Source organism: Clupea harengus, chromosome 19 (assembly GCF_900700415.2).
Source record: "Clupea harengus chromosome 19, Ch_v2.0.2, whole genome shotgun sequence".
NCBI lineage: Eukaryota > Metazoa > Chordata > Actinopteri > Clupeiformes > Clupeidae > Clupea > Clupea harengus.
This window is the reverse complement of record NC_045170.1, coordinates 25,564,613-25,580,790: the sequence shown is the minus strand read 5'-3', so window position 1 is coordinate 25,580,790 and position 16,178 is coordinate 25,564,613. Positions and strand designations below refer to the sequence as shown.

Below are 16,178 nucleotides of genomic sequence, written 5' to 3'. Positions count from 1 at the left end.
TACAATCAAGGTTTTGGTTGAAGGCTAATGATGAAATAAGGAAAAAATGCACAAGCCATTTCCTCTTCACCATATTTTTATATTGGACTCTTTTTTTTTAAAAGTAGTTTAGTGTTGCACTTATGTCAGGTTTGAAACGTTTTACTAAATTGAATTATTCTAGTGATAACATGATCAGCAGTTAATAACACACCAATCAAATTCCAACGCACTGTACTGGTGATGAATCGTGGATTTCTCCCCCCCCCCCCCCCCAACAGCTTGCACATGACTGGTTCGCTGTGATGACGTACACGAGGGTATATATCTATCGACGCCCACATTTTGTCCCTCCCCAAACCCCGGCTGTTAGTGCTGTGTGAGTGCTTGTGTGCTCCTGAGCTTGCCTCGGCACACGTTATATAAAAAATCTAAAAAAAAAAAAAAAATTTAAAAACCTTAAAAACTCCAAAAAATCATTTTTCTTTTTATAATAAAATCGGTGAAGCAGGAGTCGCTTATCGTGGTCTGGACGGTACGATACGGGGATAACTAACTCAATTTTTAAACCGACGTATGTTGCTAGGTAGCTGGTAAGCTAATCATCCGTTAACGTTACTAGCTAAGTGGAAAGGCCTTGCTGCAGGCATTCAATTACGATACCTTTATCCGGTCTTATTAGCAACACGCTTTTAAGTGCACCGAACACGCTGAATCTCGTCAGTTATAGTGTTTTAATATTGAGCTATTTTAGTGTCACTACCTTTTACATTTTAGCATTTGAAGTGGCTAGCAGCGTTAGCAAAAAGGCGTATTGAGCTGACGAGCTAACGGCAAGAAGATCACTGAAACCAGCGAGTGAGATCTTCGCTAGAACGAACTGCAGAATTGACGGTTTTAAGCTACAACCACTGTATTTGACCGAATCCGTTTAACAAGATGAACCCCAGCGCTCCAAGTTATCCGATGGCTTCACTTTACGTTGGAGACCTCCACCAGGATGTGACCGAAGCCATGCTGTACGAGAAGTTTAGCCCCGCTGGTGCTATTCTCTCTATCCGTGTCTGTAGGGACATGATAACACGTCGTTCTCTCGGATATGCCTATGTCAACTTCCAGCAACCTGCTGATGGTAAGTACTGTTTGTCAATTGTTACGATTCATGGTTAAGATTTATTGTATGGTTGTGTGTTTTAACGTTAGACAGTATAACTAACGTTAGCTTAAATGTGCTAACATGCTTGCTAGCAAGCCATTAAATATTACTCGTGGCATGAACGTGTTGCGTGCGCACACTGCAGTATGTTAGCCTGCTAGCTTGATAGGATTATGTTGGCCTCTAGCTAGCTTAACGTGGATGTCTCGAGAGGCCTAAATAAGTGGTGTCAGGTAGCTAGCTTGTCGAGTTAGCCTGACTACTGTTAAAATGGGAGACTGTCGAAATGAAAATAGTATTTTAACTGAATCATTGGTTTAAGCTGATGCATGATGTTTTTTCTTAGTGACCTGATGTTATATATTTTGATCTAAAACGTAATACGTGATGGAACAAACTGACGGCCATGTGCGAAGACATTTCATGGAATACGCCATGTGTGTGCGGTTACATGACGCACAGTATGGCGCAGCGATGCCATAGCGAAGGCGTTTGCCAAACGCAATAAATAAAAGTTGCCTACCTACCACGACAGGCCGTAATCATACAAATGTAAGCACATGGTCTGTTAAGTCAATCGAACAGGGGGTTGTGGAACCGAGTTGTCTGACTGCGCAAATTGGGTGGGGCGTCGTGTCTTTTTCAGATAAACATAAGGCGTACTTAATCACCCTCAACTGTTGAATATGAATATTGAACTTAGGGCCTCTAAACACATTGTAATCGACATATTCTTGATTTGGGCATTTTAATTGCTGCTGTTATCGAAATAACTTATTAATTCCTAATATGAACATCTCACCCAAAGCTGTAAATATGGTGCAAAATGGTAACCCTGTAAGGTCAGTCTTGGTACTCCGTATTAAAATTAATTTGGTTTTTGCTTGTTTCTACAGCTGAGCGTGCATTGGACACCATGAACTTTGACGTAATTAAAGGCAGACCTGTCCGCATCATGTGGTCCCAGCGTGATCCTTCTCTGAGAAAGAGTGGAGTTGGCAACATCTTCATCAAGAATCTGGACAAGTCCATTGACAACAAAGCCCTCTATGACACATTTTCAGCTTTTGGCAACATCCTGTCTTGCAAGGTGAGTTACTGGGGTCTTTACAATGTTGAAAAGGCTGACATTGGTTGTCCAGAGTCCTTATATTTTTACTTGCTTGGGCTTGTAGGTTAACACATTTGAAAATGTCTTTGCTTTCTAATCTCCTTTTAAAGGTGGTTTGTGATGAGAATGGCTCGAAAGGCTATGGCTTTGTGCACTTTGAGACTCAAGAGGCAGCAGAGAGGGCCATTGAGAAAATGAATGGCATGTTGCTCAATGATCGCAAAGTGTAAGTGTGTTGAATTAGTATTTTGTTTAAATGCATGTGTTAGAGGTACTACTATTACTTGGATCTTGTGTGAATTTGTGCTGTGTCCACTTGCAGTGTGTGCCATGTTGCCTAACCTTGATTTAAAGAAAGTGTGTGTGTGTATATATATATATTTATTATCTCCATATCTATTCTCTAATGCGTCTTGCAAATACATGTTTCCTCTCATGTTGCTATTGTGCATGACTGATCTAATTGTGGAACTGATGCTCCCACAGGTTTGTAGGCCGCTTCAAATCTCGCAAGGAGCGCGAGGCGGAGCTCGGCGCCAGGGCCAAGGAGTTCACCAATGTTTACATCAAAAACTTTGGCGAGGACATGAATGATGAGAAATTGAGGGAGGTCTTCAAAGCATATGGTGAGCAAAATGTTCTGGTAGAGCAAAAGAATAAGCAGACATTAAGAAATGCCTCACAAAAACTTGTACTGAAGCAGGCCAACCACCTTAGGAAAGTTGGTCTGAGATGCCTGTTCATAAATGTGTCTTGAAAATCTCTTAAGGAGATGGGGGACATATAAATATGATCATCCATAGTTGCTTTGGGGTTACTGCAAGTGGTATTTTTCCTTGTGGCCTTTGGAAATCTTGTTCGATGTACATGAGATGTAACCATTACTGTAAGTGAGATGCATTGATAACTGAAGCACTCTGACAAGTGCTGAACAGTGCTATAGCATCAGTTTTGTATCCAGTTTCAATACGTAGACAATTGTTTTTTTGTTTAAAACCACCTTTTACTGGACAACTGGCATTCTCTGTTCATAAACCTGGTCCTTAAAGGCAGTACACCCATTTTTCCCCATAACATGATTTCAGTGATGTTGCATAACAGCAAGCAAAATGGTTGGATTGTGAGCAATCTCTGAAGTATATGAGGGAGAATGTTTTCCATCTTTCCTAACATTGTATTGAGAAGTTGTTGTGAGGTTATGTTTCTATTGTGTGCATACTTTTAATTACCTTGCAGCTTTGTCAAATTCAGTGTCTCCTTGTCAGTGGACCACACTGGCCAAAATGGCTGCTACAGTATTGACTAGCCCATGGGCTCCACGTCCTTTGTAGTGGGGCGCTGGAGATAGATGGAGCTACCGACATGCTTCCTGCTGTCTTCATTAAGAGGAATGAGGAAGAAGAAGATGGTGAATGTATGCTATTGATGTATTGAGGGTGGTGCTGATGGTCATTCTTCTCTTACTCAGGCACTTCCATGAGCATTCGAGTAATGACTGATGATAGTGGCAAGTCCAGAGGCTTTGGCTTTGTCAGCTTTGAGAGACACGAGGATGCCCAGAGGGTGAGTCTTAATGTCCTCTTTTCCTTGTCCTTTTCTCAGGTTTTGGGTTTTGACACTTGGGACATTTTTGTAATCTTGGCATTGCATGCAATTATGAATTATGGGAGTTGTGTAAGATGACCTTGACCACTCTGTAGCACTGTCAAAAGACGAAGTTGGGAGTTGAATGGTGACTTGGACCTTCATTGTTGTAGTGCTTGGTTGTTCATATGTTCTACTCTGTTCCTCTGCCCAGGCTGTGGATGAGATGAATGGGAAAGAGTTGAATGGGAAGCTCATCTATGTGGGACGTGCCCAGAAGAAAGTGGAGCGGCAGACGGAGCTTAAACGCAAGTTTGAGCAGATGAAGCAGGACCGGATGACACGCTACCAGGTACAGTCAGATACAACTCCTCTCCTGGGGCCCTGCTGCCTTACATGTTTTCCATCTTTCCTAACATTGTATTGGGAAGTTGTTGTCAGGTTATGTTTCTATTGTGTGCATACTTTTAATTACCTTGCAGCTTTGTCAAATTCAGTGTCTCCTTGTCAGTGGACCACACTGGCCAAAATGGCTGCTACAGTATTGACTAGCCCATGGGCTCCACGTCCTTTGTAGTGGGGCGCTGGAGATAGATGGAGCTACCGACAAGCTTCCTGCTGTCTTCATTAAGAGGAATGAGGAAGATGATGAATGAATGCTATTGATGTATTGAGGGTGAAGATGACTGCTAGCGTGAGACTCATTTTCTGGGGGGGTTTTCATATTGCTTTAGGGCGTCAACCTTTACGTGAAAAATCTTGATGATGGCATTGATGATGAGCGTCTGCGCAAGGAGTTCACTCCATTCGGTACCATCACCAGTGCAAAGGTATGAGCATTTTTACGTTCATGTGTTGTTTCTGGGTGAAGTATGTCAAGCATATATATTCTGCCTGTGGGAAACTGAAGCCCTGCCCTCTTCAACGTCCCTTTTCTTCTGCTTCTGCTTCAGGTCATGATGGAGGGTGGCCGAAGCAAAGGCTTTGGTTTCGTGTGCTTCTCCTCTCCTGAAGAGGCCACTAAAGCTGTGACTGAAATGAACGGACGCATCGTGGCCACCAAGCCGCTCTACGTGGCACTGGCACAGCGCAAGGAGGAGCGCCAGGCCCACCTCACCAACCAGTACATGCAGAGGATGGCCAGCGTGCGCACCGTGCCAAACCCAGTCATCAACCCTTACCAGCCCGCTCCGCCATCCGGTTACTTCATGGCAGCCATTCCACAGGTAAAGGCCATGAGCGATGCCTCAAATATAGAGCAAATCAGGCACTTCTGATGAATGCCTAAGAGTCTTCCTGTTCTTGTGTTTATGCCAACTATTCTGAAACTGTCCCAACAATGTTAAAATGTCTTCTACTGCTTTTGTAGGCTCAGAACAGAGCTGCGTACTACCCCACAAGCCAGCTGGCCCAGCTAAGGCCCAGCCCCCGCTGGACGACACAGGGAGTCAGACCACAGCGTGAGTTCCTTACTTCATATGGAAGGGGAGAGTTTCAGGCACATATCCCCAAGAATCTCACTTCAGTCAACAATTTGTAACACATGTGAAACTGTCTCTGACCAGGGAGGTGCTAGGTTTTAAATGTCAGGTTCTTTCCCTGTCTGCAGACTTCCAGAATATGCCAGGCGCCATGAGGGCCCAGGCCCCACGAGGGCCCCAGACCTTCAGCACTATGAGGCCAACCTCCCAGGTGCCTCGCATGGTGTCCACACAGCGTGTTGGTGAGTGTCCCACGTCTGTTTATGTCTCCGTTGCACCCAACCATATATATATATAAATAGATAGATAAATATGTGAAAAATATAAAGTGCTGTCTTGGATTGTTATGTGCTACTCCCTTTTAAGTGGCTAAAACTGTTCATCCCTCCAGGCCAGCCAATGGGTCCTCGCCCTACTGCTGCTGCGGCGGCGGCGGCGGCGGCTGCAGCCCCGGGGGTGCGTGGTGTGCCCCAGTACAAGTATGCTCCTGGAGTGCGCAACCCCCAGCAGCACATGAACACGCAACCACAGGTTCCCATGCAGCAGGTACATACTGAAGAGGTTCACTTTTAGGGACGTACTGCTTAATTGTGTGTTGGGGGGGAGGGTCAGTGGTTGGGTGGGTCATTGGCGCTCTATTGGGCAATATTGCGCTCTCCTCTTTACGTGATCTGCTTACAGTGAGAGGATGGTCCCTTGATTTCTGGTCTTGAACTCTCATGGTGTTTTTGAAATCTAAGCATTTTCTCTGGTTTTCCCTGCAGCCTGCCGTCCATGTGCAGGGCCAGGAGCCTCTGACCGCCTCCATGCTGGCAGCCGCCCCTCCACAGGAGCAGAAGCAGATGCTGGGTGAGTGGAGCTACAGGTTATTGTCAATCATGTTAGAATATGTGAAGAGCTATGCATAGGAGAACCAGGGGCCTAAACCAGTTTCTCCTGTCCGCAGGTGAGCGTCTCTTCCCAATGATCCAGAACATGCACCCAACCCTGGCTGGAAAGATCACTGGAATGCTGTTGGAGATTGATAACTCTGAGCTGCTCCACATGCTGGAGTCTCCAGAGTCCCTGCGCTCTAAGGTCAGTCAAGCTAATGGAATCTTCTTTACTAGCTGACTTAAATGGTACATTCCTTAGTCCAAAATGTTGACCGGTTCTGGTCCAGCTTTTTTCAGTATTTATTTTTGTGTTTAACTTTGGCCTTGTACTTTGCCTTAGGTGGATGAGGCCGTGGCTGTGCTTCAAGCGCACCAGGCTAAAGAGGCAGCCCAGAAAACGCCCAACTCTGCTGGTGTTCCAAGTGTCTAAGCCAAGGTAAGGAGCCCACCTGTCTTTTTTTTTTTTTTTTTTTTGACTGTGTTGATATGAGTCATCAATTGCCTGGAAAACCCATTTTGTTATTTTCTCTCTGTTTATAGGAATGGGGAACCTTGAAACTTGCTTCACCGATGAAAAAAAATTAAACATTGAAAAAATGAAAACACACAAAACATTGCAAAAAGATCTTAAAACATTTTAAAAAAAGGAAAGGAAACTAGGTCCGCCAGGTCTGGAAATGAGAACGCTAGGCCTTGTTTATTTTAAAAAATGCAGAAAAAAAAAGAAAAATTTTAAAACATAAAAACTGTAAAATCTGCGGAGTATTCCAGAAAAAGGGTTGGTGACCCAGAAGCATTCCTTCCTTCTTTTATTCCTTTTACTTTGTGAAGGCCAAGAGTATCGGCTCGGAGTGGACAGGAGAGGGCTGTGAACTTGGCATTGTGAAGTTTATCCTGAATTAAAAATTGCTTGCTGAAATAAAACCTATTAAAAACATGTTTGGAAGGGTATTTTTGTTATTGCGCATGTTCACACTGTGAAGTTACATTGACATGTAGTCTGCTAGATTGTACTTTACTGGCATTTGGCTCCTGATGACATGAAGACGTGCGTTCTGGGTCTGTTAAGATGGCAACGGTGCGGTCTGTAAGCCAAGATTGACCTAGATCCCTCATAGGGCCTGTCATCCAAGCTGGAACTGCTGTCACTAACTTGTTGAAGCTGTAGAACTTTAGCCCAAATATTATGGAATGAAGTCCGTTCACTTTGTGGATGGCTGTACTGTCAAATAATATTGTTACCAAGCTGTCTGAACAGATGTTACGTCAGCGAAATGTGAAAACAAGCCAGGAGATGATCAATACGTTTCAGAACTCTGATGTAGTTAGTTGAGGGCTCTCCTCTCTACTGCTGCATCCCAGTTAAATTAGGTGGGCGTTTTTATTTATTTATATTTATTCATATATATATTGGATCAAACCACTTTCATACAGTCTGTACATTCATTCTGGTCACGTAAAGTGGAATGCTTAACACTAGCTACTCAGGCTATTGAACTTAATTTTTTTTCCCCAGTTGGAAACTTTGGAAATGTAAGAACGAGTACAAGTGTAGTATGAGGCTTTAAATTATATTGCTTAAATATATATATCAGTTGGCTTTTATCAGTGACAACTGCTCTCTACAGAAGTCATTTGTTTGAGGCTTTCATGCAGAGTGGGGCAGATAACAGCAATTTTTCACAGAAATTGTGCAAAATGTGATACACGCACCAAATTTGGCATGGTGGTTCCCAAGGGTCTACTTAGCAAATCTGCCTGACTTGCCATTTAAAAATCCAAGATGGTAGCCATTTTTCAAGATGGACGCCGAATGCGTCTGCCGAAAATGGTTTTGCTCATAGAAATGCATGTACTTGATGGATTAGAATGATCTTGGTGTCGATTTCTATGTTTTCTTGCATGCTGATTCTAATTGTTCTACTTAAAAAAACAAAACTCAAGTGAATAACTTCACACTTTTTGGCTATTTAGATCAGTCTTTTTCTGCATTTTCGCTTGCCTTATGAGTGTTTTGTTATTTTTTTGACATGTTAATTTCTAAATATATAGAGCAGTATTTATATTTAGTGCATGGGGTGTAGGGTGGAGTAGTAGAGGTAGTACCTTTGTTTCATCAGTCAGCCACATCCTCCGGATGGACTCCTGGCACTGGTCCTCACTACTTACCTAACTCTCATCTATGGCTCCAAGAAGTTGCTAGTGCACGGCAACGGCCACACCCTGGCAAACCGTGTTGGCTCACGGGCTAAACTAGGTGAGGGTAACAGGCAGAGGGTCTCTCTGTGTGAGGGAGTATGCCATGCTCCAGATGCAAAGTGCATGAAGTCAACAAACCAGACCTGATTGATCCATGAAGCCATTTTTCTAAAGGAGTGATTGTCGGCACTACCATGGCACACTGGTGACAATTACTGCTGTGAAACTCAGCATGGGGTTCAATGTCAGCTAAGGAGGAGTGCATCTCATACTTAGTGTCCCAAATGTTGCTTAACCTACCCCACGGACCTGTTAAGCAACCGCACCTGAATTGACAGGAGGTGCCAGCGCGGGAGAGCCGAGCCAAGGATAATGGGGTTTCAAAGTTATCTGGATGGTGTACAGATCGCACGGGACTTAAATGACATTGGATGAACGATCGGGCTAGGTGTAGGGCAGACATGCATGAACCTAGTTGTATCCCATACAGGAAAGTGCCCATGATACAGGGTGGTAAAAGGATAAACCCTCGGCCCTGGTCATCAGAATGGCTTCAAACACCAAATGTGATACTGCATCATGGCAGACCAACTGGACCAAGTGTTGCCTCTGTCAAACAGAGGAGAGCGAATGCCTAACATCTCCACTTGAAAATCCTGCCAGAAGGGTAGAGGATGGATACAGCCTCTTAGGGAGGAATATTCCTCTATTTCATGCAGTGAATGCGCTACCGATCAAGATGGACCCACGAAGGCTTGATGACGGCAGTGGGATAGAGGCAACCCTGAGGGAAAATCAAGCACAGTACCATGCTAGTTGCAGGCTTCTGTTCAGCAACACTAAGTTACAAAGGGCAGAAAAGAGATTGTATCCTGCAACAGATGAGAACAGCAGCAGCGGCAGCAGCAGCAAAATACCACGGAGAATGTCAGACCCCAAACAGAAAGAATGTTTCATATGTGAGGTGGAGGGAGATCTAGATGACTTTAGACAAGCTATGACCATGAAACTGAACAAGAGAGTCAACAAGTGTGCAAAGACTCTCAATGATGGAAAGCTGCTTGCCAAACTGAGTGCTGGAGATGTGGTGGCGCAGGAACTGAAGTACCACAGTGCATGCTTGGCTGGTCTCTACAACCGAGAACGAGCGCACCTGCGCGCTGAAGAGCTGAGGGAAGCATACTGCAACTCTGAGGTAGGAAAGAGGGAAGCATATCCAATTGCCTTCTCTGAACTGGTAACATACATCATTGAGACAAAATCTGCAAATGAGAGTTCAGCTCCATCAGTCTTCCGACTTGCCGACCTATGTGTGCTCTACAGGCAGAGGCTGGAGCAGCTTGGCATCGACAGTCCTGATGTTCATGCTACCCGACTGAAGGACCAGCTGCTTCAACACATCCCTGATCTACAAGCTGAACATCATGGACGTGATGTCCTACTGGCCTTTAAGGAGGATGTAGGGTCAATTCTTGCACAAGCAAGCAAATATGGAGAAGCCGTTCATCTTGCAAAGGCTGCTGGGATGATAAGACGTGAAATGCTTCAACACAAATCACAGTGGAATGGCACATTCCATGATGGGTGCCTAGAAGATGCTGTACCGTCATCACTGCTTCAGTTTGTTTGCATGATTGAGCATGGAGCAGACATCAAGTCACAACTCCAACATGGAGCCTCAAAGTCTGACCTTGCTATGGCTCAGCTCTTACAGTACAATTGTTTAGACAAATACAAGGCCGGATCTCACGTCCACAGACATTCCAAGGACCGGGAGACACCATTTGTTGTGTACATGGGCATGTCGGTGTTTGCCAAAACAAGGAAAAGGCAGCTCATAGACATGCTCCATGACAATGGACTCAGCATCACCTATGATAGAGTCTTAGAAATCTCAGCCCAGCTTGGAGAAGCTGTTGTAGCTCAGTACGTGGATGATGGAGTTGTCTGTCCACCAGTGTTGAGGAAGCAGGTGTTCACAACGTCCGCGGTGGACAACATCGACCACAATTCAACACCGACTACAGCTCAAACTTCCTTCCATGGTACCAGTATGTCTCTGTTTCAACACCCAAGCCCTGAACATCCTGGTGAGGAACGAGAGCCACTGAAGCTCAGTGGAGATAACAGGGTGAAGATAGTTCCTGAGCTTCCTGAATCATTCACCAATGTTAAACCAGCGTACCTTACTAAGAACCCCGAACCTCCAGCTGTGCCAAGCCAATTATACCAAGCACTACACTCAATCCAGTCACACCTGAAGGAAGAGTACAGGTGGCTAGAGGAGGTGTCTGTCACTGAGAGTGTGGGTGATACTCTCAGTATCACATGGGCAGCCCACCATGCAGCACAGAAGAGGAGCCAGCCTTTTGAAGTGAGCATGACATCACTGTTGCCTTTGATACGAGACCAGGCTCACTCTGTTGCAACCATTAAACATGCCATGGGGAAGATTCGAGATACAGTGGCATTCCTCAACCCAGGGCAGACCCCGGTCATAGCTGCTGATCAACCACTGTTTGCACTAGCAAAACAAATCCAGTGGCAGTGGCCAGAGTATGGAGAGGACAAATTTGTTATCATGTTTGGGGGACTTAACATAGAGAAGGCTGCGCTTGGTTCCCTTGGAACACTACTGGAACACAGTGGCTGGACCAGTGCTATTGCTGAAGCAGGGGTGGCCTCATCTGGTACAGCTGAGTCATTCCTGACTGTGTCAAGTATCACCAGGACAAGATTGGCCCACCAGATCACAGCATGCAGCCTGTATAAACTGAAGAAAGAAGCCTACCAAGACTACTGCTCTGAGGAGTCTGGCAGACCAACGCTGACCTTTGAAGACTGGTGTGATCAGCGGAGACCTCAGAGTCCACAGTTCCAGTTCTGGGATCTGGTTTTGGACATGGAGCTGGTCCTGCTCCTGTTGATACGCTCCTTCAGGGAAGGAAACTTCGACCTTTACCGTGAAGCACTCTCAGAACTGATCCCCTACTTCTTCGCGAATAACAATGTCAATTATGCTCGGTGGCTTCCAGTTCACTTCAGAGACATGATGTCTCTCGAGAAGCAGCATCAAGACGTAGCCAGAGAGTTTCACAAAGGAAACTTTGTTGTTCACAAGTCCAGAAGAGACTTCTCTGCCATGGCCATTGACCAAGCCCATGAACAGAACAATGCAGCCATCAAGGGTGATGGAGGAGCCATTGGACTAACAGAGGACCCAGGGGCACTTTGGAGATGGATGGTGGCTGGACCTGAAGTGAGCCATCTGGTATCTGCATATGAGGCCATTTCTGGTGTGAAAGACGCAACCATCAGCACCAAACACCATGAACAGACCTTAAGTGCTCAGACATCTTTCCTTGAGAGGGTGGAGGCACTGTTCAGAGTGATAAAAGAGATGGGCAACCCTTTCCAAGAAGAGTCCGTTAATTTGCTGGTGCTGGACACAAAGAACATTGCAGATCCAGCACTAGCTGAACTGGTTGGTGGTCATCACGAGAGAGGCAAGGAGAAGTTCCAGTCATTTATGGAGGCCTTGGAGAATGAAGAAGAATGCACATTCTATCAGCCAATCAAGAAGAACAAGGCTTCTTTCTTCAAGCACGAGCAGGCAGCCAGTAGTGAGTGCAACATCCAATCTACAATGCAATACTAGTTCCAGTCAGGTTGATATAAGTGAGGGAGAGCCAAGAGGAGAAACATTTTTGGTCCTTGCGAGGCAATTTTGGCTGTTATCTAGTTAGCTCACTTGTTTTAGACGTAACCTTCATAATGCATTATAACCCCATACTGCCGTAAAAGGCTCTGAGTTGTGCATTATCAGCATTTCTATACAATACCCGTGACATCTCAACCATCCATATCTAAAGTGAAAAGCAGTTGATTCGTAGTAGAATTAAGTGTGTTAGTGTTTTGAAAAGAACAGATCAGTTTAAGATGCTCCTGGAGAGAGGCGTGTTATGTAGTGCAAGGGTGGATAAGAAGTTTATCACCCATAGCACACTTCTGCTCGTCCACCTCCCTACTATGCTAATAATGTGTAATGTGGTAGAGAATCGCTAGGGGGCACAACAGCCATCGGTTTTCTTTTTACCATAGATATCAAATGTGTGAAGGATTTGAAGTCCTGTGGAGTAAAATATTGGCTATAATTGTACTTCTAATATTTAGTCACCATTATGTGAGTGAAATTTGTTTGTGAATTCATCAGTGCTAACTGAAGTTGAATTATATTCCTCATTGTCCTCCACAAGTGGGTGGGCCTGTGTAATTGTTGCTGCATCATGCAAAGATGCCCAATGTGTTAATCTTGCTCTTTTTGGTGGCTGTAGTTGACAATCTTAAATTCTACTCTCTCAGTCTGGATGTCAGATTGTTAGAGCCAGATGACCTTTCATTTGTGGTTGAAACTCATCTACGTATGATCTCCCCCTTCCCAACAGAATTTTGTCATTCTTCACTTGAATGCTGGACTAATATCTATTGGGCATTGATACAGGAGGAGAGTACATGCAGAGGGCAGCACTGGCTCTAAGAAATCCGTCTTCACAGCCACAATGTGCCACTGTTTTTCTTCTTTTCACTCTATCATGAACATATGTCACCTTCTGTTTCAGAGATCAGGTTGGGAACATTGTTTCAATTTACATTGGCTTTGAATAAGCATACAGACTATTCTCCAAGAGTTGCAAGCAGTAATCAAGAGGGAGGTTGACATTTTTAACCAGTGTAATTTATGTTTAGCAATCTGTGGTATGTTGACAAGAAAAAGAAAGAAAACAGGATTTATAAACCCCACCAGCCCTTGTCCATATAAGGACATTTACACAAGGAGTTTGACAAGCATTTGTCTTTATTTAGTTGTATGGTATGTCTTTAGGAGCTGTGAGGTCTTGAAATTCATCACCTTGCAAGTCAACTAAATTAATCAGGTAAGCGGGCTGTGTGAAATGTTATCACGGTGAGTCACCAGTAACTACTCCGCCTGCGCATTCAGTGGCGTAAGTCAGTGGGGATCATTCCCACTGGACCGTGAATTCTTGATTAAGACAAACATTATTTCCACATTAGCAGGAGGGGAGCATTGGTCACTGCTTGTGACTGGCTGAATAGTTTAAGACAGGAAGAACAGTCATATGTGTAGCCCCCACCACCGTTCACACAGCGTCAGGTTGACCCTAATGGGAGACAGGTGGTCAGACTGCATAAAACACAGGGAGCTGAGCACTCTGACTCATGCTGCTGCTCACTCTCTTTGTCTCTCGTTTCCACTGCCTCTCATTTAGTCTGTCCTCTGCCTCTCTCTTTCCATCTACTCCCCTTCCCTTAAAGGTACTTTCAAGATAACCTCCTATATCAATGACACTTAAGTATTCAAATTAAATGAGATCCTTTGTGTGATTGTGTATATATTTTTTGGTAAACGGATTTAATTTCTACCCCAAGTAATGTTTTACATCTGTTTTTCAAACCCCCACACGCTCCTCCGACAGCAATGTTTGTAGTTAAGGCTGTTGCCATAGTTGTAAAACATGCTGATGCCTTCAACCAATGAAATGGGCACATTTATTCATTTATGGTTTCAATTAACACACTGTCAGCTTTTTGTTTCTTTACAAGGAAAAAAAGAAGTTGATAATGTCCAGCAACATAAACCTGACATCCTCCAAATAATTCCTCCAAATATGTTTTATGTATTTTGCATATGTTTTGAACAGTAATAAATTGAAGATTCCCTGTACTTAGACTAGGCTTTTTATTCAAATTTGTTTGTACACAAACCTGTTTGTTGACTAGTCTTGCCAAGACCAATTTATGACCTCTGCCTAAACAAAATGTTGGCAGCTCATGTTAAAAGCATGTCTTATGAATACATATAGATATGTATTGACTGATTTGAGGTATGACTTGACTTAATAAATCAGTCTTCTCCATTAAGTACTAAAATAAAGCTATGTTTATTATCTTTTTTTATGAGCTAGAGTTATACACATAGCCCTAACCATCTGCCACTTTGCTAGCATTTCAAGATTTCCTGTTCAGAACATGATGTTCGAACACTTAACCTGGAGTTGGACTACAGTCCAGGCCTTATCTGTGTCCAACTACACAATGCTCTCCATTGGCTCACTTCCTCCCCACTCCTATTTTCAGTTTCCCAGCTCATTGTGTTTCCCTGTATGGAAATAGGAAAACAATATTTCCATGGCCTGTGCTATGTGACATCACCTCAGTACTCTCTGTGACTAATGTCAGTCTATCCTATTTCCTTTCCTATCATTCTGTCTGTCCTATTTGGTCATATATTCACAATAATGGGCAGCAGACTGCATTGGAGAGTGTGAGTGCAGACTGGTGCAGATCCATTCAGGCACTGAAAGGAAGAACTGCATGCTGTGGTCATTACAAACAGGAACTGAACACTTCACTTGGTTCGGATAACACTGCAACTTCGCTTGCTCTAGAGTCCCTGTAAATCCACAAACTGTTCCTCAGAGTTCAACCCCCTACGGTACAGCTAAAGCTAAGCTAAGTATATTTCAATAGTTAACTCTTAAAGATTTGTTAACTAGAGAAAAAAACAGCAGCACTCTGGTGCTCACTTAGGGCATGAGCTTCCGAAAATATCATCTCTTCACAAATTGATACAAAAATAAGTAATGTTTTGAACATTTTCCAAATGTATGTGGTCTTGTAAATAAGGGGGAAATTATACATGGAAAATGTGCACATGCAGGGGCGGTTTTTCCTACAGGCGGTATAGGCGGTCGCCTAGGGCGCCACTCAGAGGGGGGCGCAAAAAACTGCGCCCAGCAAAAAAAAAAAAAAGAAGAAAAACAAGAATTGTGTTTTTTTTTTGCGCCCCCTTCTATATCTCCAACCAATATTTTGACATAAAAAAAAAATCTAACATTAGGGTAAAATTAGCCAAAAATCGAAAACGGAAGGGGTACGTACGTCCTTGTTGTTGTCAGAACATGCAAGCACAGTGAGGCGTTTGGTTAGAGTGTGTGTGTTCAAGAAACTTTGAAGAACAAAATAATGAAGAGGCAAAAGCCATCCGGGGCGCAATTTAGGAAGAAAAGAAAGGAAGAAGAAAAGAAACGTGCCAAGGAGAAAGGTAAATCCTTAAATCCTGTTCTAGCCTAGAATGAATTCCAGATAAGAAAACGTTCACGAATGCGTGAATTGCCCGCGGCACTTTAGTGGAGTTAAGAAAAGATGTACCTTATCATTGAACGTTTTCCTACTCCCTGTCACATAGTTCTTTAATGATTTTACAGAGGCGGGTATATAAAAAATGATGTCCATTTATTCTACATTATACAAAAAAAGACATGATTAAAATAGGCGCACATATAAAGCCAATAGCCAGTGCAACAACACTACACATACCTTACTCATTGCATAGCACACCCATTAAGGAAGCCAAACACGGCAACTTGTCAATAAGTGAGGAATACTGGTAAAAATCCAAGTGTTGTCAACTTTAGCGAATGGTTTGTATGTAATCTTGCTAGTTAGCTAACGCTAGCTAGCCAGTGACTTGTGACGTTCCTTGTTATTGCCATTCAGTAGAAACATCAGTTCAAGTTCAGCTGTACCGCAATTTGCGTCATTTTGCGTCATAAAAATTTGAGTAATCAAATTTGGACAGCTTTAGTTTTGGTGGAGCGAGCTAGCCAGTTTAATTAGACATGATTCAACTAATCAAGAGCTATGCATCTTGGGATAATTTTTTTTTCAGGCTGTCCAAATACACCAAAATGCTTAATAACTACATAATAGCT

The 16,178-nt window shown here is 43.6% G+C and overlaps 2 protein-coding genes and 2 non-coding genes across 4 annotated transcripts; all 4 read left to right on the top strand.

The window, feature by feature from the left end:
* Nucleotides 1–318: 318 nt before the first annotated feature.
* Nucleotides 319–7,123, top strand: pabpc1b (poly A binding protein, cytoplasmic 1 b). Its single transcript, XM_012836072.3, has 15 exons — nucleotides 319–1,111; nucleotides 2,032–2,225; nucleotides 2,357–2,472; nucleotides 2,733–2,872; nucleotides 3,715–3,809; nucleotides 4,045–4,182; nucleotides 4,565–4,660; nucleotides 4,784–5,056; nucleotides 5,200–5,290; nucleotides 5,440–5,553; nucleotides 5,703–5,857; nucleotides 6,076–6,160; nucleotides 6,258–6,388; nucleotides 6,527–6,622; nucleotides 6,727–7,123. Exons 1-14 carry the CDS (start codon nucleotides 919–921, stop codon nucleotides 6,614–6,616), a joined length of 1,911 nt encoding a protein of 636 aa, XP_012691526.1. The 5' UTR covers nucleotides 319–918; the 3' UTR covers nucleotides 6,617–6,622; nucleotides 6,727–7,123.
* On the top strand, nucleotides 3,478–3,612 carry LOC116225121. Its single transcript, XR_004165928.1, has one exon. It is a non-coding gene; the product is annotated as a small nucleolar RNA SNORA5 (small nucleolar RNA).
* LOC116225122 lies at nucleotides 4,308–4,442 on the top strand. The gene has a single exon (XR_004165929.1). It is a non-coding gene; the product is annotated as a small nucleolar RNA SNORA5 (small nucleolar RNA).
* Nucleotides 7,124–7,622: 499 nt separating the features above from the next.
* LOC116224987 lies at nucleotides 7,623–14,338 on the top strand. The gene is made up of 2 exons (XM_031586182.2): nucleotides 7,623–12,008; nucleotides 12,831–14,338. The coding sequence occupies exons 1-2, from the start codon at nucleotides 8,933–8,935 to the stop codon at nucleotides 12,920–12,922; spliced, it is 3,168 nt and encodes a 1,055-aa protein (XP_031442042.1). The 5' UTR covers nucleotides 7,623–8,932; the 3' UTR covers nucleotides 12,923–14,338.
* The last annotated feature ends 1,840 nt before the right edge of the window (nucleotides 14,339–16,178 follow it).

What these genes read in the sequence shown, in the direction of transcription:
- pabpc1b (XM_012836072.3), top strand. Translation starts at nt 919, where the DNA reads ATGAACCCCAGCGCTCCAAGTTATCCGATGGCTTCACTTTACGTTGGA. An exon ending in CTTCCAGCAACCTGCTGATG is followed by an intron (nt 1,112 to 2,031) that starts GTAAGTACTGTT and finishes TTGTTTCTACAG; the next exon opens with CTGAGCGTGCATTGGACACC. An exon ending in GGAGCAGAAGCAGATGCTGG is followed by an intron (nt 6,161 to 6,257) that starts GTGAGTGGAGCT and finishes TCCTGTCCGCAG; the next exon opens with GTGAGCGTCTCTTCCCAATG.
- LOC116224987 (XM_031586182.2), top strand. Translation starts at nt 8,933, where the DNA reads ATGGCTTCAAACACCAAATGTGATACTGCATCATGGCAGACCAACTGG. An exon ending in GCACGAGCAGGCAGCCAGTA is followed by an intron (nt 12,009 to 12,830) that starts GTGAGTGCAACA and finishes CCTTCCCAACAG; the next exon opens with AATTTTGTCATTCTTCACTT.